The sequence below is a fragment of the Podospora pseudoanserina genome, chromosome 3 (genome assembly GCF_035222485.1).
Source record: "Podospora pseudoanserina strain CBS 124.78 chromosome 3, whole genome shotgun sequence".
NCBI lineage: Eukaryota > Fungi > Ascomycota > Sordariomycetes > Sordariales > Podosporaceae > Podospora > Podospora pseudoanserina.
The window spans coordinates 2,615,281-2,642,549 of NC_085922.1; the positions used below are offsets into that span (position 1 = coordinate 2,615,281).

Sequence of the window (27,269 nt, forward strand, 5' to 3'; positions counted from 1 at the left end):
AACATTCCGGAACCTTGGGGCAGCGTCAGGTTGTGCCTAGTGTTATGACATAATCTCCATGACTTCCTGAACCTATAGTGGGGCACAACCGTTTTGGCAGGTCAACTACCCCGCCAAAGAACGATTTTATCACAAAGTTAGTTACCCCTCCAAAATTTTATTCCCAGGTTCTCGCCATATCCCATCAACACCACCGAAACAAAGCACCAAAATAGCAAAAATGACAGAGCTTTTCAACCCTATCGGCGAGAAGGTCGAGCAGGCCGTCCAGGCCAATGACGAGGCCGAGGATGACTTCAAGCCCATCGATGAAATCGAGTCCCTCTGCATGAACTGCCACGAGAATGTGAGCCGCAAACTTTGGATGGTTGCACATTAACGAATGCGCCGATGCTAATCATGGTCATAGGGCATGACACGCCTCCTCCTCACCAAGATTCCCTATTTCCGCGAGATTATCATCATGTCCTTCAACTGCGACCACTGCGGCTTCAACAACAACGAGATCCAGCCTGCTGGTACCTTCCAGCTCAAGGGTGTCCACTACGAGCTCCGGTTAAGAGATATGGAGGACTTCCAGCGCCAGGTTGTCAAGTCCGACACTGCCACCGTCAAGTTTATCGAGCTCGATGTCGAGGTCCCCGCTGGCAAGGGTCAGCTCACGAACGTGGAGGGCCTCCTAACTACCATCGTGGATGATCTCGTCTTCGACCAAGAGAAGCGTATGAAGGAAACCCCTGAGGCGGCCGCCAAAGTTGCTGAAGTTATTGCCAAGGGCAGACAAATGCTCGCCGGAGAGGCGTTCCCCTTCCGTGTGTCTGTCGACGACCCGGCTGGCAACAGCTTTATCGCCCCTGACCCTCGCGACGGCGTTGGCAAGTGGGAGAAGCGCGAGTACCTCCGTACACCTGAGCAGAACGAGGCTCTCGGTCTCGCCGACACCAACACTGAAGGCCTTGACGACAATGGCGACATCATCCCCGATCAAGTCTACCAGTTCCCAGCCTCTTGCCCGGGCTGCATGCACCCCTGCACGACCAACATGAAGATGGTCGACATCCCCCACTTTAGACAAGTCGTCATCATGAACACGAGCTGTGATGACTGCGGTTACAAGTCTAACGACGTCAAGACGGGTGGTGAGGTCCCTGAGAAGGGCAAGAAGGTCACCATCAAGATCAAGACCCCTGTGGATCTTGCCCGCGATATCCTCAAGAGCGAGAGCTGCCAGCTCGAATGCCCCGAGCTCAGCCTTTCCGTCAACCCAGGCACCCTCGGTGGAAGATTTACCACCGTCGAGGGTCTCCTCACCCAGGTCCGCGATGACCTCCACAAACAAATCTTCGAAGCCGATGCCGACGTGGAGAAGACTAAGCGCAAGAACGACTCTCTGGACAGCACCGAGGCGTCGAGATGGAACGACTTCTTTGATGGGCTCAATTCTGCCATTAAGGGTGAGAGGGAGTTTACCATTGTGTTGACTGACCCATTGGCGGCCAGTTATGTTCAGAGCTTGGCTGATAACCCGGATGAGCCTGATGAGCAGATGACCGTCGAGGAGTATGAGCGGACAGAGGAGGAAGAGGAGGAGTTGGGGTTGTTGGACATGAAGACTGAGAATTATGAGAATGATGTTTGAGCTATGGAAATAGAAAATGGGAAAAGCATGGGTGGCTGGTTTCTGGGTATTGGAATTTGCGTTTATTTTCAGTTGTTTAAAAAGATGATACCTGTCCTATAGACCAAGAGAATGATTTGATGATGCCAACTACTTGACTGGGTCCGACAATTGTAAAGTTGAGAGCGGATCAAGGGTCTTCCGCAGATGTAAGCACGCTTATGTGTTTTAGGTGTGAAAAAGGCTCATGAGAAGTTGGATATATCTCGTCTTCATTATCAATGTAACTCTCCAATACTGGCTGCTTCCTACCGACCCCTTTCTCAACCATTTCCGTCTCAAGCATCAACGCTAAAGCGATGCCTCACCTGCAAAACATACGGATCCCCCCCCGGCTCAAAGATCTGCTTTGGTCCCCTCCCCCACTCAGGGTGATTAATCCCATCGATCCAATCCTGCACCTCCAGAACAACACACCCGTACTTTTCCACCCCTCTCGACCCGGTCCCGTCATCCCTCCCCTGCGTCGCCTTGATCGGCATGCTCCCGTTCATCCCATTACAGCTATACATCTGAAACGCCTCCTGATCCGACCAAATCTCCAGTTTTATTCCCGACCACTCACTCGCCAGACTAGCCACCATTTTGTCCTCCGACCTCCAATCGTAGGGGTAGTTCCTGTTGACGAGCCAGCAGTTGTCGTAACCCGTGCAACCCCCCCCGCAGTTTCCCTCGATCCCCTCAAGGGAAAACCCCTCGCCTATTTGTCTGGGTGCAGACCAGAAGTCGTTGACGGACCCCTTGGGGGCAGGGGAGATTTCCCCCGTGGGAATGAGGATGCTATCCACAGCCACCGTCTGCCCTGAAAAGGGGAGGTAAAATGTATGGTTCAACGCGGTAGGAGCTTCTGTGTTTGCGAACCCGTCTAGGTTCCAGTAGGTGTGACTAGACAGCATGATTGGAGTTTTCTTTGTTGTAGGAATAGCAACCATTTTTGCGTCCCAGGTTCGGTTTGACAAAGTGTAGGTGATGTAACTGATTACTTCCCCTGGAAACCCCTCTTTCCCGTCGGGGTCGACAAGGCTGAACGTGATGGATGACTTGGTGTAGGAGACGACGGTGAAGTTTCTGTGATCCCAGCCGTCGGGGCCGCCGTGGAGGGTGTTCACACCTGCTGGGTGGGCTGCGGTGGGGTTTTCATTGGGACGGATGTGGTAGTCTTCTCCATCGTCGTCAAGGGTGAAGGTCGAGTTCTTAATGCGGTTGGCGTACCGGCCGGGCACGCCGCCAAAGTGAGGGTGAACTGGATCGACAGAGTAATAGGTTGCGTTGTCGAAGCCGAGGACGATGTCACGGTCTATGCCGTTCTTGTCGGTGATGAAGAGGTTGGAGATGGAGGCGCCGTAGGGGATGAAGGAGGCTGTTATACCTGGGCCGAAGAGCCAGTATTTACCTGAGGAGTCTGGTTCCCCTGTGAAAGAGGGGGCGGATAAGGTAGGGGTGGCAAGGAGGAAAGCTCCCAGGGGGAGGAGAGAGAGACGCATGGTGGGATGTTGGTTTTGATGCCGACACCAACCTGTGAGAGGGTGGAAGGTAGGACTCACTCAGGTCATGAGTTGAGGGGAAAGAGTCAACAGAGAGAAAGAGAGAGAGGCGAGAACGGTGCCTTAATATAACCCACAGCTACCAACCCCCAATCTCATCCCATCAGTATGGAACCTTTACGAGCAGAGCAACCCTCCAACCAAGGCAGGCAAGTCACCAGGTACACACACACACACGCGCAAAGAGAGGGGAGATCTCCAGACCGGTAGGTGGTGAAGGCGGGAAAGAGCGAACCTGCATCCGGTTATTTGGGATGAAGAAACCTTGACGCCAGCCAGCCAACCAGCCACTCTTTTTCGTTCCAGGCGAGGAGGTAAACGAGGGTGTGACCACGAGGTGAAGTGAGCGTCACACGGGGGAAGATCCCAGTTATCCCGCCGTCCAGGTCGGTCGGCGGTCGCAACGAGTGGCCGCGGGCCGGCATATACATACACATCCAACTCTCGATATACGATGCCGAATGCTGTGTGACTGCAAAGACCGTTAGCTACCTTCCTTGATTCTCCACAACCGTTGCAGCCATGGGATATTGAAGCCTCCAATGATGCTCTTCATTGACACCAATGAAAGCAAAAATGATACTTTATTTGGTCACGACCAAAAACAATCATCAGCTCAATGGGATGCGTCACTTACAACCACCAAACTCCCAGCAACAAGAACACCGAATTCCCCAGTTCAAAATAACATCAACTCACTTGCTTGCTAAACATTCGCGCAATAATTGCAAGCAGCTACGCGAATGGGATGACGTCTTAACAAGCAATCATTGGAGCGGCTCTGCCTTCGCCGTTGGAGCTCTGTCGATGGAAACGAAGGAACGCGGGGATAATTATCTCGGCATTCTTCTCCCCCTGTCGATAGGAAGCTGGAGCTTAGTTGAATTCCTGCCAAGCCAATGGAGAGACTACCTATCACTGTCTCTCAGTGTTATACTGCTGTCAGTCGGGGTCTTGGACAGTATCTCTGGAAACAATGACAGACATCCTCACAAAAAGACCTATTATGCTTCACTCAAAAGCAAGCCTCTATCTCAGCATTCTCTTGATTTGCACTTTTGGCACCGTTGCAGCACAAGCCAGGGTATACATGCGCGCCAATGGCAATGGCAGTCGGCAAAACAACATGCTTAAAATGCATCACTGGCTATACTCCGTAACCATAAAACACTGTCGAATTCCAATCTGCAACCCGCCAAAACAGTCCGATACTATCATATACAAGTCTTGCACTACCCATACAGAACGAAGCCTAGAAGGAAACAGAGGCTTGAACGCATTAATAAAAGGAACACTCTCCCAAACCTGGTCACTGGAGCATTCCGCTCCCCAGGCTCTATGCATCGGTTATCTTGCACCCTCGTTTAAGCATCAATAAGGTTCTCCTCCTGGGGCACCTCGGTATCCCTGGTGTCTTTGGTAGGGGCCTTGTCCTTGCCCTTGCGGTCTGATGGGGTTCTCGAGTAAAACTCGTCAATGATGTCGGCAGGAATACGGTTGAGCATGTCCTTGCGGTAGATGCGAAGCAAGCTCCACGCGAGGTCAAGAGATTCGAAAATGGTGCGTCCCTCGTACGGGCCCTGGTTGATAAAGGTCCGCTCGAACTTGTCGAGGAATTCCAGAGACTTCTTGTCCTCGGGAGACAAGGCCTCCTCACCAACGACTGCCTTCATGGCGGCCGCGTCACGACCGATGGCATACTTGGCGTACAGCTGGTTGGATACATCACCGTGGTCCTTGCGAGTCATGCCCTCACCAATGGCAGACTTCATCAGACGGGACAGCGACGGAAGCACGTTGATAGGAGGGTAAATACCGCGGTTGTAAAGACCACGGTCGACGAAGATCTGACCCTCGGTAATGTATCCAGTCAAATCAGGAATGGGATGGGTAATGTCGTCGTTGGGCATAGTGAGAATGGGAATCTGAGTAATCGAACCGTTGCGGCCTTCGACACGGCCAGCACGTTCGTAGATGGTCGACAAATCGGTATACATGTAACCGGGGAAACCGCGACGACCGGGGACTTCTTCACGAGCAGCAGAGACCTCACGAAGAGCATCACAGTAGGCCGAAAGATCGGTGAGAATGACGAGGACGTGCTTCTCGAGTTGGTAGGCATAGTACTCGGCGGTAGTAAGGGCGAGACGAGGTGTAATGATACGTTCGATACTGCCGTTATTGTTAATAACCAGACCCAAAAACCAGCGTTGGTGGTTCATTACTTACGTAGGATCGTTGGCAAGGTTGAGGAAGAGGGTGGTGCGCTCCAAACTGCCGTTCTCTTCGAAATCGCGGGTGAAGAAACGAGCAGTTTCCAAGTTGACACCCATGGCAGCGAAGACGATGGAGAAGTTCTCCTCATGATCGTCATGTACGCCCTTGTTTGTCACACCCTTGCGCTGAACCAGGCCAGCTTGTCTGCAAATCTGAGCGGCGATTTCGTTGTGGGGAAGACCAGCGGCCGAGAAGATGGGAATCTTTTGGCCACGGGCAATCGAGTTCATGGTATCAATGGCCGAGATGCCAGTCGAGATCATTTCCTCGGGATACACCTGTTCTCTATTAGCGCATGGATTTGGTAGGGCATGTAGTGAAGCTTACTCTCGAGTAGGGGTTGATAGGACTGCCGTTGATGTCTAAGAACTCCTCAGCCAGGACCTTGGGGCCCTTGTCAATGGCACGACCTGAACCATCAAAGATACGACCCAGCATGTCTTCAGAGACACCGAGCTTCAAGCTCTCTCCGGTCATTTCAACTCTGGTCTAGTTGGAGTTAGCTGCCGCCTATGTATTTCCCAATGCGCTCGGCAGTCTCACCTTCTTCACATCAATGCCAGAGGTGCCCTCGAAAACCTGCAAGATCGATTAACATATGTGGATCGCTTGTGTTCCGTTTCGGTTGGTATATACCTGCACAACGGCGCGGCTTCCTGTAGAGATACCGTCAGTAACAGCATAGGTCCCTGATATAGCGACAGTGCTTACCACGAGCCTCCAAGACTTGACCGGAACGCACAGTCCCATCGGGAAGAGTAAGGCTGACAATCTCATTGTATCTGGGGAATTTGACCTGGAAGAAGGATCACAGAGTTAGCAGAGATGTGGTTGTGGTAAGGCGGAAGCAGAAGCGGGAGACCAACATTGTCCAAGATGACGAGGGGTCCGTTGACACCACCGACGGTGTTGTAGCGAAGCCTGGGCGTCACCCGATAGGAGGCTGGATCTCTGGGGTCGCTCATGGTGGTTTTGGAGGTTATGCAGGGCAAAAACAGGCGCGAGGTATCAATGCGAAAGTCGAGGCCGGCTCGGGAGGCTGTCTAGAGGGTCGAGAGGCTGGTAAGTGGATTGGCAAGTTGGTTGTGAATGCACGACGATGGAGGAGCTCCAGTGGATGCGGGTAGCCTGAAGACGCAAGCTCCAAGCTGGACCGTCGGTGATAAGCAGGCCGCCCAGGCCTGTCCCCTGCTGGGCCCCGCACCACATCATGAATCCAGATGGCACAGCCACAACATCCAAACCAACTGAAAGGCACAGGTATTCGGGACTCGCTCTGCGGCAACAAGCTGCTCGTGAAACGGAGAGATATGGCTTTACGAAAGACAAAAAATAACAGATCACATCGCATCACTTCTAGTGCTGCTTCTGCGACACACACCTTGAAGCAAGCACATGCCAGCCACAGTTCCAGATCTTGAACTGTGGCGGTGCCTTGTCGATGCCGGCCGGCAACTTTGGAACATTTGACAGGGAAGCTCGCGCCTGTGCTCCTGTCATCCAGATTTAAGACGTGATGTCAATTCAGCCTCCAACCCTGCGTCATCTTTTTATTTTGGTTACATTTTTCCCGCTTCACATCTCGAAGGCGCGGGCCAGCTTTCGGGCGCGTAAAACCTAATCCACAATGTCAGCCATCTACAATCTCGAGCCACAACCGACGGCGTCGGCCATCATCCACACGACTCTCGGCGAAATCTCAATCGAACTGTTTGCGAAACAAACGCCATTAACATGCCGAAACTTCCTTCAGCTAGCACTCGACGGCTACTACGATAACACAATATTCCATCGTCTCATTCCCGGCTTCATTCTCCAAGGCGGTGATCCGACTGGGACAGGACATGGAGGAGAATCCATCTACGATGGCGGCGCATACAGCGGTGATCTGGATCCATGGCCAATGGACCAGCGAAGAGGACAGAACGCTGGCCCCGACGGCATCAACTTCAAGGATGAGTTCCATTCGCGTCTCAAGTTCAACAGGCGAGGATTGCTAGGCATGGCGAACGAAGGAAAACCGGACACCAATGGCAGCCAGTTCTTTTTCACTCTCGGCAAGGCTGAAGAGTTGAATGGGAAGAATACCGTGTTTGGGCGCGTGGCGGGCGATACCATCTACAATTTGGCCAAGATTGGCGAGTCGGAGGTCAATGACGAGCGGCCACTATATCCGATCAAAATCACCCATATCGAGATCCTCATCAACCCTTTCGATGATATGAAGAAGAGGGAGAAGAAGCTACGCCAGCAAGTAGCAAAACCAGCTCCCGTGGAGAAGAAGCAGAAAAAGAGAAAACCAGCCAAGCAGTTGTTGAGCTTTGGAGACGAAGAGGGTGAGGGTGATGACCTGCCAGTTCTCAAGAAGCCAAAGTTCGACACAAGAATTGTCATGGATGTAGACGAGGAACCGGCGCCAAAGACGATGCCGGTCAGATCTTCAAAGAAGGATTTAAAGCCAACGCACAAGGATGATGTGAAAGTCCGTGTGCCAGAAGAGCCACCAAAGAACCGAGCGAGGAATCCAGATCGTCCGGAGCCTGTTCCGTCAAAGAAACAACGGCCAAAGGTTGAGGAAAGTGACAGGTCAAGTCCCGAACCGGAAGATGACAAAAAGAAAACCTTGCTGGAAAGGACTAACGAGGAGATTGCTGCCGTCAAGGCTTCGATGAAACGAACAATTTACACCGAACCGGTGCAGGAGAAGAAGAAGTCGGCCTTGGAGGAAATGATACCGGAGACTGCAGTGCGTGGGAGGAAACGGAGACCGGGCACGCAGTCTGTAAAGGAGGAAGAGGAGGCTTTGGCGCTTTTGCGGTCGTTCAAGTCAAAGCTGGAGCAAGCACCAGTTGAGAAGTCGACAGCCCAGCCAGCTATCAATTATGATGGTGATGATGAGGAGGGCGAAGGAGAGGTTTGTGATCTTCACTTCATTGCCCATTGCCAGAGCTGCAAAGCCTGGGATAAGGAAGAAAAGGAAGAGAGCGATGACGAAGGGTGGATGTCTCATCAGCTCAGCTTTACTGCAGATAAGCTTGGAAAGGATCTGAGCTATCGCAAAAAGGCGGAAGAGGAGCTGGTTGTTATTGACCCCCTAGCAAAGGCGCAGGCTCTTAAGGAGGGCAAGAAGTCTTCTCGGGATTCGCGGTCTGGGGGCTCATCTTCAAGGGCCTGGAACCGGGACCGGGAGCGTGACCGGGCAATAAGATAGTAGAAGGAGCAGTTGCTATCTGACTTATGATACAATTGCATTGTTCTTACAAGTAGAGGAAGCCAAGCATAAGAGAGACTGACCACCAGTCGGATGGTAACCATTAAGAGATACCCACTTTCTATTGTCTAATATCTCCTGTCACCTTCCTCCGTTGTTCAGTGCAAAGGTAGTGATGCCCAAGTCCCGTCCCATGTGTCCCCATGGTGCCATGCCTGTCCGGAACAACAGCTCCGCGAGCCCCGGCCTCAATGGGGTTTTATATGGGTCTTCATGTCATGGTGGCGTGCTCATTCTCCATGCGAACTCACATCTGCTGTTGTTCCTAGCCCAAGAACTGCTCAGACATGGCCTTTTGTCTTGTTGTTTTCGAGACCGAGAAGGGAAACTGGCTTGGTCCCACTTGAACGGTCTTACAACTGCAACTCATCTCTTGGCATTCAATCCAAGGTGTTCTACGATCCGTATCGACAGTGAGGCCAAAAGTTTCCTGACAGCTCCGCAGGTATGCACGGCCGCACCATTGACAGGCATTAAGGCCACAACTTCAGACTACGCATAGGACCTCATAACGGCGCTGTCAAACTTAACTGTCACTAACGTCTTTGGAGAGAAAGTGTCCAAAGCCTCACTGCCGCTGCCACCGCCTTGAGGTCCTCCTTTCAAACGCCCAGAAAAAAAGAAGCTGTCTTGGGTGACAGGCTGGGACGTCGACCCCGCGTGTGGAGACAGGACGTTATCTGTGCCACCGCTGATTGGTTCGGCAAGCGAGAAAATCGGTGTGTTGATCGCGATCGCACCGGCAAAGCCCACTTCATATGACGAGCAAGTGAGCCTTCATCACCAGCAAGTGGCCTTACACCGTGTTGAATTTATCTAGCAAAGCCCAACCTTTCCCACTCGATCCTCTGCCGCTCTGCGCCCTGAGCATACGACCCCAGTGAACTCTTCTCCAAACTTTTTCTTGTGAGCCCTCTCAGCGACGTCTTTGAGGCACCCAGACGTGACCAGAAATCAAGCAGCGCGGAAGCCGGCGACTGAGACCCCGACGCAAGCCATTGTTCAGCAGGAACCCTGCCTTCGAGGCTTCAGCATCTACCACACAACGACGCCCATTGACATATCGCGACACCGCCGAGACACCTCACAAGCCCTGTTCAGAACCCGGCGCCGAGCCAGACATCTATCTTCTCCGCTTTTGCGACACTCTCGCAGGCCCGACACACACACATTGCCATTGATATCGCGCCGCGGAACAATAACAGACCCGCGCGTGGATCAGGTGCCTGGACCGCCTCTGCCTTTGAGCAAGCTGTTCTCCGCATCACAGTATATAACAGATTGAGTTGAATAGAGTTTTCTCTCGCTTGTCTACCCTCCGACTAGATCCATCTCCCTCTATGTGCTGAGCTCGCTGGTTTCATCAGAAAATCGACCGGATTCAGCAGTGCTTCAAACCGCCCACAACAAGGAAGACTACAGCCTTGGCCTCAGCTTCTTGACGGCCTTTTGCGAGAAAAAAAGTCACCGAGGGCTGCAGCCACCACGCCGGCCACAAAACTTAGGGCGAGCCTAGCCTAACGGTCAAGAACCGCCATCTGCTATATCGAGGGGTGTCAAGCAAACCCCAATCGGCTGGGCGCGCGCTCGCCTTCACAGTGTTATGTCTTCGCCGAACAACCCGAGAAAACGACCGGCCCCTGGCGCCTCTTCGATGATCCCGATCCCCCCAGTACAGCAGACATTTTCGCCTGTCCAGACGGATCGATTGTTTGGGTGGAACGGAACAATGGATGGAAACGGCTTCGTCGACTCGCCAACGACAAATGTCAATCAGTTCATGATGCCGACATCAGGCGCCTTTGCGCAGCCAATTGCGGCGCCTTCAAACGCTCTGGCCCGCCGAGGAAACAGTCGCGCTCTTGTCCATTCGGGCAACAGAGGCCATTTTGATCAGGTGGGGGAGCCGTGGGCGAACGGGTTTGCCGAGGATGCTCGGTATCTTCAGACGAATTCGTCTGTAGACGAGCATGATAACATCGAGCTGCTAGAGGAGAAGGCTGCTCAGGCGAAGAGGGAAGCGCAAGCCAAAAGGAAACAGATCCCCCCGTTTGTTCAGAAGCTGAGCAGGTAAGCGGGCCCTTTCATCACTTTGTTCACGTTGCAAATTGCTAATCTTTCGATAGCTTTCTCGATGAGTCAAGGAACACCGACCTGATCCGCTGGTCTGACAAGGGCGATTCATTTATCGTCTTGGACGAAGATGAGTTTGCCAAAACGCTCATCCCCGAACTCTTCAAGCATAACAATTATGCTTCGTTTGTGCGACAGCTCAACATGTATGGGTTCCATAAGCGGGTCGGGCTGTCCGACAACTCGATGAAAGCGAGCGAGCGGAAAAACAAGAGTCCCAGCGAGTACTCAAACCCGTATTTCCGACGCGGGCATCCGAACCTGCTTTGGCTGATCAACAAGCCAAAGGGTGGCAGCAGTAAAAAGAAGATCAAGAAGGAGGACGGAGAGGCGGAGAGCGAGGAGGACAATAATACCGAAGAAGCCTACGGTGTTCCAAACCATGGAGCGTCACAGGGCGGCAGGGCCTCCGTTTCTCACGAAGTCGGTCCGCTCCAGAAAAAGGATCTGATACAAGTAAAAAATCAGATAGACAGGATCCAGCAGCAGCAACTCGCGATTTCGGGCATGCTCAACAAGATACGGCAAGATCACAATTCGCTCTATCAGCAGGCGGTCATGTTTCAAACCATGCACGAGCGGCACGAGAACTCCATCAATGCCATTCTCAACTTCTTGGCCAATGTCTTTCGAAAGTCGTTGGAGGAGCAGGGTGGGGTTCAGAGCGTCCAAGATCTTTTGGCCAGCATCATTCCCAATGCTCAAGGTCACGGCTCCACAAACATGGCCACGGGAGGCGTGGTGGACTTGGGCGGCTTCGTCAACCAACGGGCTCCCAACGTTGCTGGGTCGGCGACGCCAAAACGTGCGCAGCGTCTCTTGCCTCCTGTCCCACATCACCAAGCAAACAAGACCGTGGTGACATCCCTGTCTCCGTCCCCAACACCCTCGCCGGCGCCCCAGACTTCGTACAACACTCGCATGTCTGGGACTGTCACCGAGGTGTTTGATACCTCGCCGGCTGACACCACCTCGACCTCTGCCTATATGCAGAAGGAGCTCCAGAACAACCCACATGAGGGCATGATGAAGATCATCCAGGACACCAACGCCGTCAACGTCAACAGCACTGGCATCGACCTCCCCAACGTCGCCGCCACCACCCCGGTCACAGGCATGAGCAACGAGAACCGCAACAAGATGCTGAGCATCATGAACAATGGCTCTGCTGCGACAACCCCGGCCGCGTCCATGAACGGCGGCGGTATCCCATCTGTCTCTAGTCCCGGCGGTGTTTCCTTGCCCGCTGCCAGCCCACAAACCACAGCCGGTTTATCGCTTTCTCCCATCCTCGCCTCGATGCCTATCCCCCCGCCGCTGCAACCACTCCAGGCGACGCAGCAAGAAATTGACGCGCTTCAGCGCCTTCAAGCTCAGCAGGCTTCTCAGCTTGAGAACCTGACCCAGTTCCTTGGTCCGCTCAGCCCTTCTGGCCGGATTCCCGGTATGGACGAGAACGGCAACGTCAACACTAGTTATTTCGACTCTGTCGATTTTGACCAGTTTGTCGATAACAATGCCTTTGCTAACCAGACCGGCTTTGGGGACAATGAGTTCAATGGGTTCAACGCGGGTGGTCATCCGGATGAGTTTAACTTTTCGCTGGATGCTCCTGGTAGTGGGGCAGAGTTTGGGGGTGGTGGTGTTGCGGGTGCGGATAATGGGATGTTGGGTGGGGGTGGGGGTGCTGGGCTGGGGATCAATGGGCAGGATGGCTTGTTTGATACGGGGAGGGTGTTTGAGACTACTTCGGCTACTAATAGCCCTAGTCCAGCCGGGACGGAGGAGATTACGAGGAGTGAGATTGGGGGGGTTGGGAACGGGGTGGTGACGGATAGTCCGGAGAGGGATCCGAAGAGGAGGAGGAGGGGGTAGAATCACTCTTACATTTCGTCGGAGGATCATGAGGAGGAAGGGATGGGGGGTGGGTTTAGAGGGGATGTATTTGGGGGACTTTATTTTTGAGGCCATACGATAAGTGGTGTAGGCTGGTGAGGGAGTTGGACTTGAGGGTGTCGACTTTGCTAACTTACCTGGTGTTGTTAAGGGGGGGTTGCAGACAAGTCATAGATAGACTTGTCAAGGGACGTAGCCACATTGACCCCGACGGTACATGCCCAACATAAACAAAAACAAAACAAACACAGAAAAAACAAAACTCTAGTGGAAGGATACGTGGAAGAGTAGTGTTTTTCGGATTAGGGATTAGGGGTAGGTTAGGGTTAAGTATGGTAAAGGGGGGGTTATGGCGCTGAGGGGCACGGAATCATTACACCAACCAGCACCTCACCTTACCTACTCACACAATCATTTGGAAGGAATGGGGTTGGTTGGTTGGTTTGGGATGATGATGATGATTTCTGGGGTTGGGTGGGGTGGCTTTCTATTGTGTTTTATTCTTGCTTTTATTTTTTTCATGGTTAGCAGTTTTAGATATCCTCCTATGGTTTTTTCATATTTCTTTTTTTGCCTTTTTTTAAAACCTACCTTCCTCACTCTCCCACTCGGTTGTTTGGTTTGCTTGGTTTGTTAATTTTTTTGTCTCTTTACTACATAACACTTTACATTTGCATAAAATGGGGATGGGGATGGGGATGGGGATGGGGATTGGATGGGGATGGGGATTGGATGGGGATGGGGATTGGATGGGGATGGGGATTGGATGGGGATGATAGGGGAAGTGAGTATGACTTTATGAAATAGCTCAATAAAGATGGTCTGGTGAGATGAGAGTAAAAAAGGGAATTAGAGGGGTGTGAAGTATGTGTGTATGTGTGTATGTGTGTACGGCTAAACCGAGAGAGACAACATTGGGCGAGTTGGCTGCTGATCGCTTCACTCTGTGTATGTGCCCATATGTGTTACTTTGCATCTAAACACTGATAAAATCGGATGGATGTCTGGTGTTGGGATATCACCACCTTAAAATCATCTTTTTCTCCTCCATCAAATTCCATCCAACTAATCCTTCATCATCATCACCAACCTTGTTGCGGGTGGCGTTGTTTAACTATAGGTACATATACATCCAAACGGCCCCCCCCCCTCCATTTCCCCTGAAGCTGACAGAAGAAATCATCATCAGATGCAAAAAATAGGGGGTATTCCCGTCCATTTCAGGACATCAAACAAATCCATCATGATCCCAACCGCTTATATAACACCATGTCATCAGAAACATGACCCCCTCCCCTTCTTTCAAGTTTCAACGCCTTCCAAATCACCCCAATAATAAACTCTCTGGGCCACCACGCCGAGTGGCCCATAGGGACGTCAGTTAGTCCATCTAGAGCTCCCATCGCTCATTTGGGCTATAATACTACCCCCGCCATTGAAGCGATATATTTGGTCAGTGGCTAGAGTAGAGCGCAATATAAAGGCTTCTTCATTCCCAGCAATCTGGGTTCGGGCCCTTGCGCATGGTGTACTGGGGCCTCAAGGTCCTTCTATTCTTTCGTCGTTGTCAAAGCGCTGTGGGACTCTTTTTATATCCGAGAGCTGTCTCTTCCGAACGTCAGACGGTTGTCTTCGTAAATATCTCGTTGAGCAACGGTGACGGCGTCTTAGTCAAGGTGTAACTTATTTGACGCAAGAAATTCGTGTGATACAACCGAAAAGAAAGAACGCGACGCGAGTTCGATCCAGAGGGCGATGGATAGGTTGAATCCGGCGGTTCGTCGCTCTTCGTTTGGTGCTTCCCGTTTCCAGCCATCCATCTGCTGTCGGCCGTTATTCGATCAGCATCTTCTTCATCCCTCCAACTTCGCACAGCCCCAGGTACCGAATGGCCTCCCTATCGTGTGCCAAGATGATCGTTCGATCCGGCAACTTTGGGTTATTTGGGTCAACATGTGAGGCATCTTTCGCTGCTTGCTCAATAGCATCCATTTCCTCTTTGCAAGCCTGTTGGTCCATTGGACAAATCACAATTGGTTGCCGTAATGTGATATCGCGGGCAGATGTTAGATGTGCCTAGCAAAAAGGTTAGACAAGAGCCACTGAAAATTCCATGTGCGCGCACCCACCTTGATCGTCAAAAAGAATTCAATTTTGTACAGTATCGACGTCGTCGTAAAGCTGGTGACCTCATATAGCGGAAATCCCGGCTTGCCCCTCTTCACAATACCCTCCGAATCCCTAAGGTCTCGCGCAGGAAACACGAGCCCCAAGTTGGTAACATATCCAGTTTCCGGGATCTTGGTCCCTACCTGCTGCGTGTGTTTGGCGATTTTGCTGACCTTCTTCGTTGGCTCGTCTCCTTCCGGGTTGAACGTGATCTCCTCCTCGATGGCCAGCGTAATCTTTTGTATCGTCACCTTCCGCGCCTTGTTCAGCCAGTCCGGATTTGGCGCGAGCTTAATGTACACCGTTATGGGATCTAATGGCCCATAACTCCACTTTGGCAGCGAAATCCCCAGCGTCACAATGTTGTCCGCCGTCACCACCTTGCTTTCTGGGCGGTTGTACATGCCGAATGTGGAGAGGGTGTCGTATCGTTGAAGAGGTATTGGGAACGCGTATCGGTTTTGCATGCTCGAGCCTTGTTGGACTGTGACCACCAGCTCATAGTAGGTTTCGGCGATTCGGCTGGCTAGTTGGATGCTTGCTGGAGGAATGCGGCGGTTTACTTCTTCGCCGCCCCGTCCGAAAGGGATGAATATTTGGAACGGCAGATCCATCGCAATCACGCTCTCGGCCTCTTTTCCCGACACGCACCGGAACAGCAGCACTTCCTTCCCTACTAAATCGACCGTCTCTCGTCTCGGGGTGCCCAGATGCCTCCGCGCCATGTTTTCCGCCGCTGGATGTATCGTTTCTCGTCGCTGTAAGCATATGCGAACCATGGATATTTGCACTGGCGCTGTATAGCCTGCACCCGGCCGAATTTCGACTTTGCCTACTATCCTGGGCTACACGATGTTAGCAATGCGCCCTGTCGATTCAACTTGCATACGAATACCAAAAGCTAGGAAGAGGAAGGGGAGCGCACCAGTGTCGCCGAGATGCCCGGGTAGCCGACCAGAAAGCTACTGTTTGGAGGCCCGGATATCCTCACAGTCGCAGCTGTATTATTCATCTTGCTGGTGGGTGAGGCGCCTGCACCGGTTCCAATTAAACTTTACCGTTATTATTGTTTATTGTCGTTCAGGCAAGCCGCGGCGGCCTTCGCCGATCATCAATAACAGGACCGTCCCGCAGACGTCGGCTTGAAGCGTTGGGATCGGGCGTGAGGGCTGTCCGAGGTGGAGGGCTGTCCGAGGTGAGGGGCTCGTCTGGGGTGTCGCCGGCGCTGTATCGATAAACTGGGTGAGGGTGCGACAACCATGGACATCACCTTCGGCGTCCGCCGCAGCGAGGCACACTTTACTGGAGTCGAGGTCTTCTTTCGTCGCGTGTGTCGGTGCTGCTGGGGAATGGGCGAAGGGGGGTTTCCAAGGTGGGTGGAGGATCTCTTGCAAGACGCAAGCAACGACGGGTTGGATACGAATGGAGTACGAATGGAGGCTGCTGTGCTGCAGGCTTATTTTTTAGCAGTCGTTGGGGGGGGTGTGAGAGGGGAGGAGGGGGCCAAATGAAAAGACCCCTCGAGCCGCCGTGTGTCTTTGTGTCGTCGAGCTCGGCCGCTCAGGTGCGTTGGTGACTTGGGTGCTGTCTGCGCCGAGATTGTAGCCCGGCGTGTTCCTGCGGGTTCCTTGCCTTACAGTGGACTCTGCGGCTGGGCGATCTCACAGCGGGATACCGACCCCGGAGTTTACAATGCGACAACCTAGTGATACCCACCTTGCAACCAAGGCCGAAAGGGAAATGGGAATTCCTTTCAGGTTTCTTGAGGGGGAGCAACTTAGGTATGAAGGTAGGTCCTTTTCCAAAAGCTCCTAGTACCAAGGCCCGCCTTAAACTTCCAGCGGTCGGCAGCTATAGTCACGGCCCTATAAATTAAGGAGGGAAGGCTCCGTGTGAGGCAAAGCTGCTAGGTCCGAGATGTGAGGTTTCGAGATCTCTAACAGAAACCAGCGGCAGCGGGATAGGTGGAGTGGGGGGAACAAAGACACAACGACCCAGCGCCCCCGGCAGAGACGACGACAGTCTCAGCGGGCTTGCTTTGCCTGCAGGAGCTGAGACGGCTGAACTGCTGGGCCAGCGGGATGAGAATAGGAAAAAGGTGAGAGAGACTGAGAGAGGCAGCCTTGCGATATCGAAATCTGAATGCCTGTCTGCCCTGTCTGTGCGAGTGGCCCAGCTACGAAGTAGAAGAGCCAAGTCCAAGTCCAAGCTCAGGGCTGCCGAGAGGTGGGAACCGAAGTGGATCGTGGTTCCTTACAGCAACTAACAAAACACATACACTATCAGAAATCATGACTTGCGGCGGGCGGACGGATCCTCATCAGTGGTTCCTGCAGAACTAGACTCATTTGCTGACCGATGTATTGGTCCAAAAGCAACCATCTTGGCTCCAGCCAACGTTGGGAGTTTCGGGCTTCTCTCTAATCATCGAAGTGCGGGCACGTGTGATGTCCGTTGTAAACTTGTGAGACGGTTTAAGCTAATGTCGAGGTGCCGGTACACCAAGCCAAATGATAAGTGACACGAGCCTGGTAGATACCATCCAGAACATAAACAAACAAACAAACATCAGGAAGGCTTAGACATTCGATTGCTCTCCCAGTCAAAATATGGTGTCGTCATGTCCATCTCGAGAACACCAACATGAACATGAAACAAGATGGTGGTCATAGCTCCCCAAGGCATGTGGCTTCTGCCCGCCAAGCTTTTCTGATAGAAGGGCCCCTGTTCAGACGACCGACGTCAACACGGGCCCAGACCCGTTCACTGCGTTTTGTCACAACAAACCTCAGCAAGCACAACACTTGATCGATTCTACCACAGCTACCATGTCAGTAACGCTCCACACGACTCTTGGGGACCTCAAAATTGAGGTGTTTTGCGAGGCCGTCCCCAAGACTGCAGAGGTATGTTTTGTCTAATATGTCCTTTGCGCCTTCGCTCCCACTAAACATTTCGTAGAACTTCCTCGCCCTCTGCGCCTCGAACTATTACATCAACTCTCCCCTCCACCGAATAATTCCGTCCTTCATGTTCCAGACCGGCGCGCCCGCTGTTCCATCACCTCCAGATAACCCGAAAGGCGGCCGATCGATATACGGGATAACCTTCGAAGACGAGATCCGACCAACACTTAAACACCACGAAAGAGGAGTCGTGAGTATGGCGAATAAAGGGCCTAACACCAACGGCAGTCAATTCTTCATATGTTTCGCCCCCGCGCCACATTTGGACGGGTTGAACACGGTGTTTGGGAAGCTGATTGGAGACGAGAGTCTGGCTACTTTGGCCAAGATTGAACAGCTGGAGGTCGACAAGAAGGGCAGACCGGTCAAGAAGGACGGAGAAGAGACACCGAGGATTGAGAGAGTAACGTTACATGCGAACCCACTGGCCAAGTGAGAAACAGGATAGGAGGTTGGAGCAAACTACAATGCACGACCGGCATCATGTATCTGCCTACGCATTCTACTATCTACCCCCTTCATTTGGCGCTAAACTGGGCGCCGGCTGAAGTTGAGTACTATCTCACGCACCAGCTAGCAACCCAAACGGAAAGAGTGCAAAAGTCGAGAGGCGACGAGAATAAGATGATACCCAAAAACCAAGAAGCAAGACTAGTCAACCAGAAGGCCAGGCAACATAGAGACGCCACATAGAAGCTAGGGGACATTTGACGGAGTCTTGGCTCACGGTTGCATATTCCAAAGACAATAAAAAGGAAGAAAACTTATTCTACCACTTTTGATGCTTTCTGTACAATGGTGTGTGGTCGACTTGCCAATAACGGGTTATGTTGGTGGAAATGCGCTGCCTGCCGGGAACCACTCCAGTGTGGGTCATCCATGCCGGAAAGCCTGCTCGCCGCAAAGATACAAAAATTTAGGAGTCAACCGTCCACCAACCACAAAACACAGAGCTTGTGACCTCGAGTTAAGGTTTCTCTGAATTTAGACGATATCTTGGCTGCAACGAATACTTTACCGGCGAATCCCACAAAAAGTACACGGAATGGCCCTCGACGACGACGATAACCCCGCCCTTGCGGCCCCTCCTCCCACAGCAAACACAACCACCGCGACCCCAGACGCCCCAGCTGAAGAAACCGCTGAAGACCTCCTCGAAGACGAAGGCGCTGCAGCACAAGACTTCCGTGTCTTTGCCAGTTTATTCAAAAAGAACACACATATTTCCGCGCAGACAATTCGCAAAGGCGAGAAAGACTTCGAGTCCCATGGCACACAACTCCAGGCCGACACCCTCGAGCAGAGTAGAGCTGCTATGCAGGAGGTTCTGAGTTATACTCGCATTCACAGTGGCGCCAATCTTGTACGTGGTTGGTATTTCCCAGGTTGGTGGGCGGACTATGAGGAGGGTGAGGAATGGCAGGATTCAAAAGCGGAAGATGGGAAGAAGGAAAGGAAGCCTTTTGGGCACATCAGGGACAGAGTTGTAATTTTGGAGGGGTCCAGCACGTCTACGCAGAACCTGGGGAGGGCAGTGACGGGACAGGCGAAGGATAGGCCAGGGAGGGGGAAGGATTGGTTGCTTCCCGAGGAAGCGCTCTATCTGGTAGAGAGAGGGTCCTTGGATCTGTGGTGGCCCACAAAAGAGTTTGGTGAGATTTTCCCTCCACCTCCTGCCGCCCCTGTCGAAGGGGAAGCTCCCCAAGCCGAGAACACCGATGTCGACCCATCAACCCAACCGACGGGCGCCAGCGAAGACGAAGAAGACGAATACGCCGACGGCTTCCCCCTCTCCCTCCAAGCAGCCTACGCCCTCCTCATCGGCCTGGACGGCACCCGCGGGAAGATCTCGCTCCAAAAATTTCAGGTCTACTCCAATCTCAAACGCTGCGGCTACAACGTCCTCCGCGCTCCTCCTAACCCTCCTAACCCGAATCAGTCCTCCTACCGTCTCAACATCACAATCAAAAACTTCTTTTCCTCCCTCCTCCCCTCTTTCACCCCATCACCGCCCAAATCCGGTCCCTTGCTCAAACCAGGCCTCTACCGCTCCTACAACCAAATCTTTTCTCAGCTCTCCCTCATAGAAAGGCACATCCCCTCCCCCGTCCTCCCTTTTCCTCTCCCATCGATAGCACCATATGAGATTCACTTTCTGGTGTGGAAGTCCTCCCAAAAATGGACAAAACTGAGGCATCCAAGCCCGGACTTTTATCTGAGTGTGGTGGATGCTCAGGAGAGCGAGGTGCCGCAGATGGAGGAGATACTTGGGTTGTTGGAGCAGACGCCTTGGGCGCCGCCGAAGAGGGAGTGGGAGGGGAATCATGGGAGGTTGTATGCTAGGTTGAAGAATGGGTGGAGGAATGTTTTGATGGCGGTGGTGGATCATGGGGTTATTAATTATATGAGGTGGGGAGAAGGGGGGTTTGGGCAGGAGAGGATTTATGAGAGGTTTGATGGGAGGAATGGGAGTTATAGGGGTGGGAAGAGAGGGGGAGGAATCAAGGACGGGGCGGGAGGGGTGGGAGAGGTGGTGGGAGAGGAAGGGGGAGGGGGGGGGGGGGGGGGGATAGACGGAAGGGTGAAAAGTACTGGTTAGAGCGATGGAGAAATAGATGGATAGATCAGTTATGATACCCAGTTCAACTATGCCTTGTTGACCTTTGCGGCAGTTAGTATGCGGAAAGCCCTTTTTGAAGGGGCGTGAGAGACTGAAAAGCACCTCGAGTTTTTGAATCAAAGCAATTAGATACTACTCAGGTATTGCTGGTATCCCGAGATACACCAGGGCTAAGCGATTTATGCAGTTTCAAGCCGAGCAAAGTCTATGTCAACAGCTCTGATGCTCAGCTGTATTCTAAACATGACAGCCCACTAGAGCTGCGTTTCCTTTGAAGCCAACTGCTTCGAGAAAAACAAATGTGACACTGAGAACGAGATCCTTATTGACACATTGTTGCACGGTAATCTCATCTCGATATTTGATAGGAAATTTGAAGGTTTCACAACCTAGGTACACACAAACTGCATCAGAGATTGGTAGGTTTGTGCAAATAAAAGTCTGAGGTTTGCTGAATGCACTGACAGAGAGGCAATGTAAATGGGGGATGCCTCCGTCAACCATTGGGAACGGGAGGGTTGGTGGCGAGATTCTCTTCCGACTCTTCTGGGCAGATGCGGGAGGTAGGTATTCATGTTGGGTGGTAAGTGGCTGGGTTATTGGTACGAGTCTGAAGGCTGTGAAGGAGTTGGTTTGACTGAGCTGAGTTCTGAGGAAGTAGGATATAGTGTTTCCGGGATTGCGTGGCTCCTGTCTGCCTATCTTGTCATCTCGATCAGAAGCATTCTATCTTGTTGGACAGGCCGCATGTAAAAGTAGGACCTAGGATAGGCAACTACTGTAGGTCCCGCTTCTGTCGAATCATGGGATAGTGACTCGGAAAGGGATCACATGATGGAAAAGTGGCGTGCTTTGTTTTGTTGGACAAGGTGTGTTTTCGGGGTTGGTTAAAATGGATATCTCCGAGCCTGCCTTTGGAAGTGAGTCTAGGTAAGTCAAAGACCAAGAGCTCTCCAAAGATAAGGAAGCCATGATTCTTTGGAAACACCGGCTCTTCGGAAGATGACAAAAAAAAAGGACTACATTTTTCTTACGACCACTTTTAGGTGAGACAAATAAAATAGGTAACCTTGAGAAAGCATGGCGTCCCACCCACCTGACGTCTCGATCTTGGAATTGGTGATTTTAGGCTTTGAGAAGTTGGCTGTAGAGATGACCAATCAGAATAGACTAAAGTGGGGCGTGTTCCTTCCCACAATGGGCAACAAGTTCGAGACCGCTCTTGCAATAAAAAGCTCTTTCTCTCTCCTGCCAGTTTCATGGCTTCCAGGTTTTTATAATGGTTGATACAGAGGGGCATCAGTCAAAACTAAGGTCTTGTTTTATCAACATAATACGGTTATTAATTCGTGGCCAGTTGACACGCAAGTGATCAGCATGGTACTAACGGAGAGAGATATCGACGCTTATCACCACACTCGACTTATTATCCACTTATCGCTTCCTTCCTCGATCTTCTTTCGGTCCTACTTGCCTCGGCCCATCACGAGTATCTCCTCTGAGAAAACAGATGACCAGTCGCTGAAAAAAAAGGTGCGAGAAGAAGCAAAGCACATATCGCCTTATTTATCTTGTGTCGCCAGAGATGATGAACGCTTTGCATTGGATCACACTGATGCAACAGACACCATGTTTCAGATGGTTCAAGCCAACCCCTGCAAAGTTGCAGCCCTGCGTGAATACTCAAGTTAGAAGGTGCGAATGCAGGGAACTGGGCCGCTTATGTTCCATTTATCTATTCCCAACAACTCTCCTCCTCTCTGTCTGGCTGTCTCTCTCCTTCTCTCTCGACAAGCATCATTTGACAAGAGTCATTTTCTGACAAGCGGCTTTTTGCCAAGAGGGGCCAGACATCACAAAAGAGATAGATCTGATTGTGAACTTCCATCAATCTGGCATGTGGAACTACATCAGAGAGAGCTATTAAAAGTGGGTGGTATGTTTGCTCGACAGTCTCAATCTCACAATGGCAAGACTGGAACTTGGCAACAGCGTAAAAGCTCGCTTAGTTAGTTTTACTCGATGGAACTCGTGCAATTTGGCTGAAGCCCAGTGTGAATCATCCCGTCATCCATCCTACGCAGGAAGCAGAGCTCGGTACTTGTGATATGTACCTTTTTTTTTTTTTTTTTTTCTTTTGCGTGAAGTCAGCACCCGGCAACTGAGTGCGAATACACAACACACCCCAGGAATTATTAACCTTGTCTCCCTCGGTTCAATTCCCACCCACCTTGTTATCTAAATAAATCACCTAGTCTGCCCACCGCACTTTCCCTCTTTTCACCTCTTGCCTCTTTTCTGCGACTTTTTTTTCTTTTGTCTCCGCTTCAACTTTATCAGATAATCGCTCTCTATCATCAGCAGCAAAGTGTCCCTAACCAAGCGACTTGCGCACCCACGCACTACAGTGAATTTCCCGGCCCGAGTCTCGTGTGTGTCTCGGCGCGTCCCAGTGGAAAGAATCCGGACAACAAAAACAACTCGAGCTTAACAAACTTCACTGTTTGTGTCTTACGCTCGGCCATCCAAGTAAGTGAAGGGCTCTCTTCTGGATTTGATTGATTGATTCGCAACTAATATCTTGTTATCATCATCAGCTTCATCCTGTCGACTTGGTCAGCACAAACACATCCACGCGCCAAGCCTTCCCAGCTCAACCGATCCTCTCAACTTGTCGCAAAGTCGGGGATCAGCATCACCTGTTGGGTGTTGCGACAAACAAACTGAAGCTTTACTTTGCTGATTAACGTGAGTATTTCGGTTCTTTTTATCTAGTTGCAATTATCAATGCTTTTGTGCTTCTTTTCGTGTCTCTTTTCAAATCACGTCATATACGACAAGGTCTTGCATGCGTGTTCACACTTGGTCAAAATGTTTTTTTATTTCATGTAATGGGTTGAGATGTGGCAACTTTTGATGTTTTCCCTCTGGCTCGTCACTTGCTCAGGTCTTTGGTGGGCTTTTGTTCACGAGCTCTGTCTCGTATTATTCATCTTGGATTGCCACCCAGTTGGACCCTATCCACCAAGATTCATATTCCGCCATTCGTCTTCGTGCCTAAACATCGCTGACTGACAATCCCCAAAAGACACTGCTACATATCAGCAAATCACACAACACCCAGAGCCTTGACTGACTATCTACGGATGTCAGTTGGAACAGACAAGATGGAGACTACCGTCTCCGTGCCTGTTGCGAGAGAAGGTGCCCCAACTGCCATGATGGATGAGCCTACATCATTATCGGTTGAACCGCCAAAGCCATCACCCAAGGACGAGACTGTCAAAGATGAAGCGGTTGATGGGTAAGTCGTTCCTTCTATTTTCTGTGTTGGTAATTGTGATGGAGGGCAATGGCTGTGAGGGGCATGCGACTCGTTCCTGCCAGTTCTTCTATGCACATTTGCTCTCAGCCAGGTTTTCATTTTTTTTCTTCCAACACAGTCTGCGTCGTATGCGCACGGTATCACAGCTTTCGTGGAACATTTTATTAATTGCTCTCTTGCTCCCAAAACTTTGCTTATTTTCATCACGCTGACAACAGTCGTCCCAGTGAGATCAAGAAGCCAGAATCGCCCATTGTTGAGACTCCAGTTCAGCAAGAGTCTTTGGACAAGTAAGTCATCCCCAGAGCCTCAGAAACACACATCAGGCCAGTCTCCTCTCTTTCTCTCTAGTCCTGGTGGCCGATCAGATGACGAGTGTCATTGCCAAAGTCGATCGGCTTCTGGGATACACTTTGGCTACGAGCCATTGACTATGATTCTGTTGGCTTCGTCAAGCCTTCGTTGTTGCCATCTCAGAGGACTTTGAGCCCTCTCGAGCACAGACTTCGAGGTCGGAATGTTGAAGTGAGCTCCAACCTGGCTCAAGTCGCTTATGACGTCTTATGCTTCGCGTCCCTTGTTGCCTTGAGCACAATCTACACAATTTGCACCCCCTTGCCCTCAAAATCCCACTTTTCTACAATCTCCTACCGCGGTGGCTCAGACAGACAAGTGTTTTGCTGCAGTATTTCTCCTCTGGCCACGGCTCTCGAAGAGCAATTCGTTGCCTTTCCTGGTTTGTATACACTCCTTCAAAGCATCTCATGATACAACCTCGAACACATTCTCATCCTGTCAGTCAGATGTTCTGTTTTCATATGCAGTCAACTAATGTGTCGCTAGACGTACCGATCTGGATGGGCACAAACTCCAAGAGGACGAACTTCACGAAGAGCTCACCCCCCCACCAGATTCTCCAACAGATACTGCTAGTATTGAGGATCATCCTGACGACGCTGCTGAGAACCCTGCCGAAGACACGACAGAGGACTTGGTTGATGACGATCTTATGAGTGTCGTTTCGAGCCTTCCCGTCGACGAAACTCAGGATCTCATGAGTGTCGATTCGAGCCCTGTCATTCATCACCTGGAAGACGAGATCGTTGTTGGCACCAAAGCCAACAGGAAGCTGCCCGTCAACCAGGATAAATCCGATATAGCTGACGTCCACATGGATCCATCTGCGATTCTTACCGGCAAGCGCAAGCGGACTTCCACTTACTATGCTGACTCTATCCAAGACGACAGCCCTGGTCCTCACGAAGGTCGTGTCAAAGCCCGGCCTGCCAAGACTCATGGTTCTGGAGGCGTCAAAGGTGTCATCATTGGATATTGGCGCGACTCTCAGGTCGAAAATGAGGCTGATAAGCATTCCGTGATCGGCTTCATTGACTCGAGGGATCGCCTTAGAACCAGAATCCAGACAACTACCCGCGACAAACGTCAGGTTGATCAACGCTACCCGATCCCCCCTGGCCCCGGTGGGAGTTGGGTCATCTTCGAGAAGATTGTCTTTGAAGACCACCTTGTTGGTCTCAATCATCACATGATCAAGGAGTTTGTCAAGATCCGTGCCGATAATCTTGGCGAAAATGAGAGCCCCGAGGAGCGCAACATAGCCGACAAAGCAGCTGCCGAGCTCGCGGTTGAGAGAGTCACCACCAATCCTCCCCCTGAAACGGCCAACCAACCTCTCATTGCTTACGGCGCTGTGATACCCGATCCTGCCACCCTTCCCAGCCGTCCCGAGTCCAAGAAACGAAAGGTCACAGGATCCTTTACTTCAGCCCAGCTAGAGCCTGCCCCCCCCCCTCAACAGCCCGCGGAGGCCCTTCCGGGAACCCGGCCAACTCGCATCGTTTTGGGATACTGGAAACAATCCAGTGAAGATGACCCGATTGAGAAGCACGCGGTTTACGGTATCCTGGGTGCTAATGACATGTTCAGGATCAGGCTTGCGAAGGAGACTCGTGATGGTAGAGTGATCGCTGATGGCAACTTCCCTAGTGGGCCTGGTGCACTGTGGATCACCTGGGACGCTCTCGAGTTTGAACCTCATCTCAAAGGTCTCTCCCGCCATGAGGTCAAGGAATATTGCAGGGTTCGCCAGCACCAGCTCGACCAGGGTGAGGCACCTGAGGACCGCGCCCGAAACGAGATACAAGCCGTCCAAGAGGCTCAGAAGCGTGCTGCTTTGAACATCGCCGCGGGGACCTCCGTCACTAAGAACGACGTTGAGATCTCGATCGAGGGAGCTAATGGCGTCACTCATGGTCTTGCTTCCGGCTCGCCTGCCTCAAAGACCAACGAGCCTCGTCGTCAAACTGGGCTCCGCGGCCGACACTCACTCCCTAATCCCGAGTTCGGAGTTGCTAACCGCAAGTCATCGTCGGCCATCGCCCAGATCGAGAGGACTCATGAGCTCGCCCGTCACGGGATTGAAAAGGTTGAGAAGGCGCAGGCTCGCATTGATCAGCGTGCCAGCAGCACCGCCACGCCCCGAGAGTCATCGGCCACCCCAGCCAACCGCAGAGAGCTTTTCAGTGAAAACATCTCTCGCTTGAACAACGTTTGGGCCAGTCAAGAGGCCACACGCATCCGTAACGAGGGCCAAGGCTACGAAGGAGACGTCCTGATGAACGGTACCATCAGGTACGAGCGAAAGCAAACCGGCCCGTTCAAGGGCATTCTGGTCAGCCAACCCTTCCTGATCCAGATAGACGGGGAGGATTACGTGGAGTACCGCGTCCTCACGAAGCCGAGCTTCTAGTAGGACCGGGCGATTCTCTTGCGGCATTTTTTGTTTTTATACCCTGGTGGCTCTGGGCTGGTGGCGTTTTGGGGGGCAGGGCTGGGATCATCAATTTGCATTTCGTTGCGCGTGTTTCTTCGCCTCCTTTTCTTTTGCTCGGACGACTGGCTGTACCTTATTTTTTCCACTTTTTCACGGCGGCTTTTTTGTTTATTTTACGCCTAGCAGCGCGTATACCCCTTGCTCTGTTTTGCTTCGACACGCACCTAATATTCCTCATGGCAACAACACACCAACATTACTATGTAATTGGAGTCGACAAAGAGCGAGCGTCCCCTTGCTTTTTAGGACTGTACAACATCAGATATGTGTCTTTGGCAGCCTTACTCGCTCTCAACACCGATACCATGCTGCTCATCCTTTGCGACATATCGCTACACCACTTGCTTGCGGGGAGGAGGATATGGGAGATTAGAAAGGGGTTCTCTACTTGCTGAGCATGGCAAAGGGTTTATAGCGGCATGGTCATATCAGTTCTCAGGGATCTCGGTTTCTATCGATGGATCTGGATACTTAAACAGATGGGATGGGGGTCAGGTGGAGGGGCAAGTGTCAGAGATAGACTATTTGTATATATA

General features: G+C 51.8%; 10 protein-coding genes across 10 annotated transcripts; 6 read left to right on the top strand and 4 right to left on the bottom strand.

Annotated features, from left to right (window-relative positions):
• Positions 1 to 220: 220 nt before the first annotated feature.
• ZPR1 (nucleolar zinc-finger protein) lies at positions 221 to 1,771 on the top strand (the record flags this gene model as incomplete). Its single annotated transcript, XM_062945860.1, has 2 exons — positions 221 to 346; positions 410 to 1,771. The coding sequence occupies 2 exons, from the start codon at positions 221 to 223 to the stop codon at positions 1,637 to 1,639; spliced, it is 1,356 nt and encodes a 451-aa protein (XP_062801896.1). The 3' UTR covers positions 1,640 to 1,771.
• Positions 1,772 to 1,956: 185 nt separating this feature from the next.
• QC764_307540 (uncharacterized protein) lies at positions 1,957 to 3,162 on the bottom strand (the record flags this gene model as incomplete). The annotated part of the gene is made up of 1 exon (XM_062945861.1): positions 1,957 to 3,162. One exon carries the CDS (start codon positions 3,160 to 3,162, stop codon positions 1,957 to 1,959), a length of 1,206 nt encoding a protein of 401 aa, XP_062801897.1.
• Positions 3,163 to 3,467: 305 nt separating this feature from the next.
• On the bottom strand, positions 3,468 to 4,566 carry QC764_0055150 (uncharacterized protein; the record flags this gene model as incomplete). Its single annotated transcript, XM_062940459.1, has 2 exons — positions 3,468 to 3,686; positions 4,528 to 4,566. 2 exons carry the CDS (start codon positions 4,564 to 4,566, stop codon positions 3,468 to 3,470), a joined length of 258 nt encoding a protein of 85 aa, XP_062801898.1.
• Positions 4,567 to 4,586: 20 nt separating this feature from the next.
• VMA2 (Vacuolar ATP synthase subunit B) lies at positions 4,587 to 6,793 on the bottom strand (the record flags this gene model as incomplete). Its single annotated transcript, XM_062945862.1, has 7 exons — positions 6,366 to 6,793; positions 6,211 to 6,295; positions 6,136 to 6,155; positions 6,043 to 6,078; positions 5,827 to 5,988; positions 5,452 to 5,777; positions 4,587 to 5,394 (listed from the first exon to the last, which is right to left on the bottom strand). The coding sequence occupies exons 1-7, from the start codon at positions 6,462 to 6,464 to the stop codon at positions 4,587 to 4,589; spliced, it is 1,536 nt and encodes a 511-aa protein (XP_062801899.1). The 5' UTR covers positions 6,465 to 6,793.
• A 333-nt stretch (positions 6,794 to 7,126) lies between these two features.
• CWC27 (Peptidyl-prolyl isomerase cwc27) lies at positions 7,127 to 8,710 on the top strand (the record flags this gene model as incomplete). Its single annotated transcript, XM_062945863.1, has 1 exon — positions 7,127 to 8,710. The coding sequence occupies one exon, from the start codon at positions 7,127 to 7,129 to the stop codon at positions 8,708 to 8,710; it is 1,584 nt and encodes a 527-aa protein (XP_062801900.1).
• A 1,663-nt stretch (positions 8,711 to 10,373) lies between these two features.
• Positions 10,374 to 13,246, top strand: CTA8 (Heat shock transcription factor; the record flags this gene model as incomplete). The annotated part of the gene is made up of 2 exons (XM_062945864.1): positions 10,374 to 10,840; positions 10,897 to 13,246. 2 exons carry the CDS (start codon positions 10,374 to 10,376, stop codon positions 12,776 to 12,778), a joined length of 2,349 nt encoding a protein of 782 aa, XP_062801901.1. The 3' UTR covers positions 12,779 to 13,246.
• A 1,386-nt stretch (positions 13,247 to 14,632) lies between these two features.
• On the bottom strand, positions 14,633 to 15,980 carry QC764_307580 (uncharacterized protein; the record flags this gene model as incomplete). The annotated part of the gene is made up of 3 exons (XM_062945865.1): positions 14,633 to 14,875; positions 14,929 to 15,813; positions 15,894 to 15,980. The coding sequence occupies 3 exons, from the start codon at positions 15,978 to 15,980 to the stop codon at positions 14,633 to 14,635; spliced, it is 1,215 nt and encodes a 404-aa protein (XP_062801902.1).
• A 1,329-nt stretch (positions 15,981 to 17,309) lies between these two features.
• CYP10 (Peptidyl-prolyl cis-trans isomerase cyp10) lies at positions 17,310 to 18,709 on the top strand. Its single transcript, XM_062945866.1, has 2 exons — positions 17,310 to 17,874; positions 17,930 to 18,709. Exons 1-2 carry the CDS (start codon positions 17,797 to 17,799, stop codon positions 18,368 to 18,370), a joined length of 519 nt encoding a protein of 172 aa, XP_062801903.1. The 5' UTR covers positions 17,310 to 17,796; the 3' UTR covers positions 18,371 to 18,709.
• A 270-nt stretch (positions 18,710 to 18,979) lies between these two features.
• On the top strand, positions 18,980 to 20,533 carry SEN54 (tRNA-splicing endonuclease subunit sen54; the record flags this gene model as incomplete). The annotated part of the gene is made up of 1 exon (XM_062945867.1): positions 18,980 to 20,533. The coding sequence occupies one exon, from the start codon at positions 18,980 to 18,982 to the stop codon at positions 20,531 to 20,533; it is 1,554 nt and encodes a 517-aa protein (XP_062801904.1).
• A 1,290-nt stretch (positions 20,534 to 21,823) lies between these two features.
• QC764_307610 (uncharacterized protein) lies at positions 21,824 to 26,649 on the top strand (the record flags this gene model as incomplete). Its single annotated transcript, XM_062945868.1, has 6 exons — positions 21,824 to 22,087; positions 22,405 to 23,083; positions 23,152 to 23,302; positions 23,643 to 23,858; positions 24,107 to 24,169; positions 24,723 to 26,649. The coding sequence occupies exons 4-6, from the start codon at positions 23,701 to 23,703 to the stop codon at positions 26,647 to 26,649; spliced, it is 2,148 nt and encodes a 715-aa protein (XP_062801905.1). The 5' UTR covers positions 21,824 to 22,087; positions 22,405 to 23,083; positions 23,152 to 23,302; positions 23,643 to 23,700.
• Between the last annotated feature and the right edge of the window lie 620 nt (positions 26,650 to 27,269).

Excerpts from the sequence above, each read along its gene's own strand:
- CYP10 (XM_062945866.1), top strand. The coding sequence starts at position 17,797 with ATGTCAGTAACGCTCCACACGACTCTTGGGGACCTCAAAATTGAGGTG. Across the intron at positions 17,875-17,929 it reads CCGTCCCCAAGACTGCAGAG|AACTTCCTCGCCCTCTGCGC; the intron begins GTATGTTTTGTC and ends AACATTTCGTAG.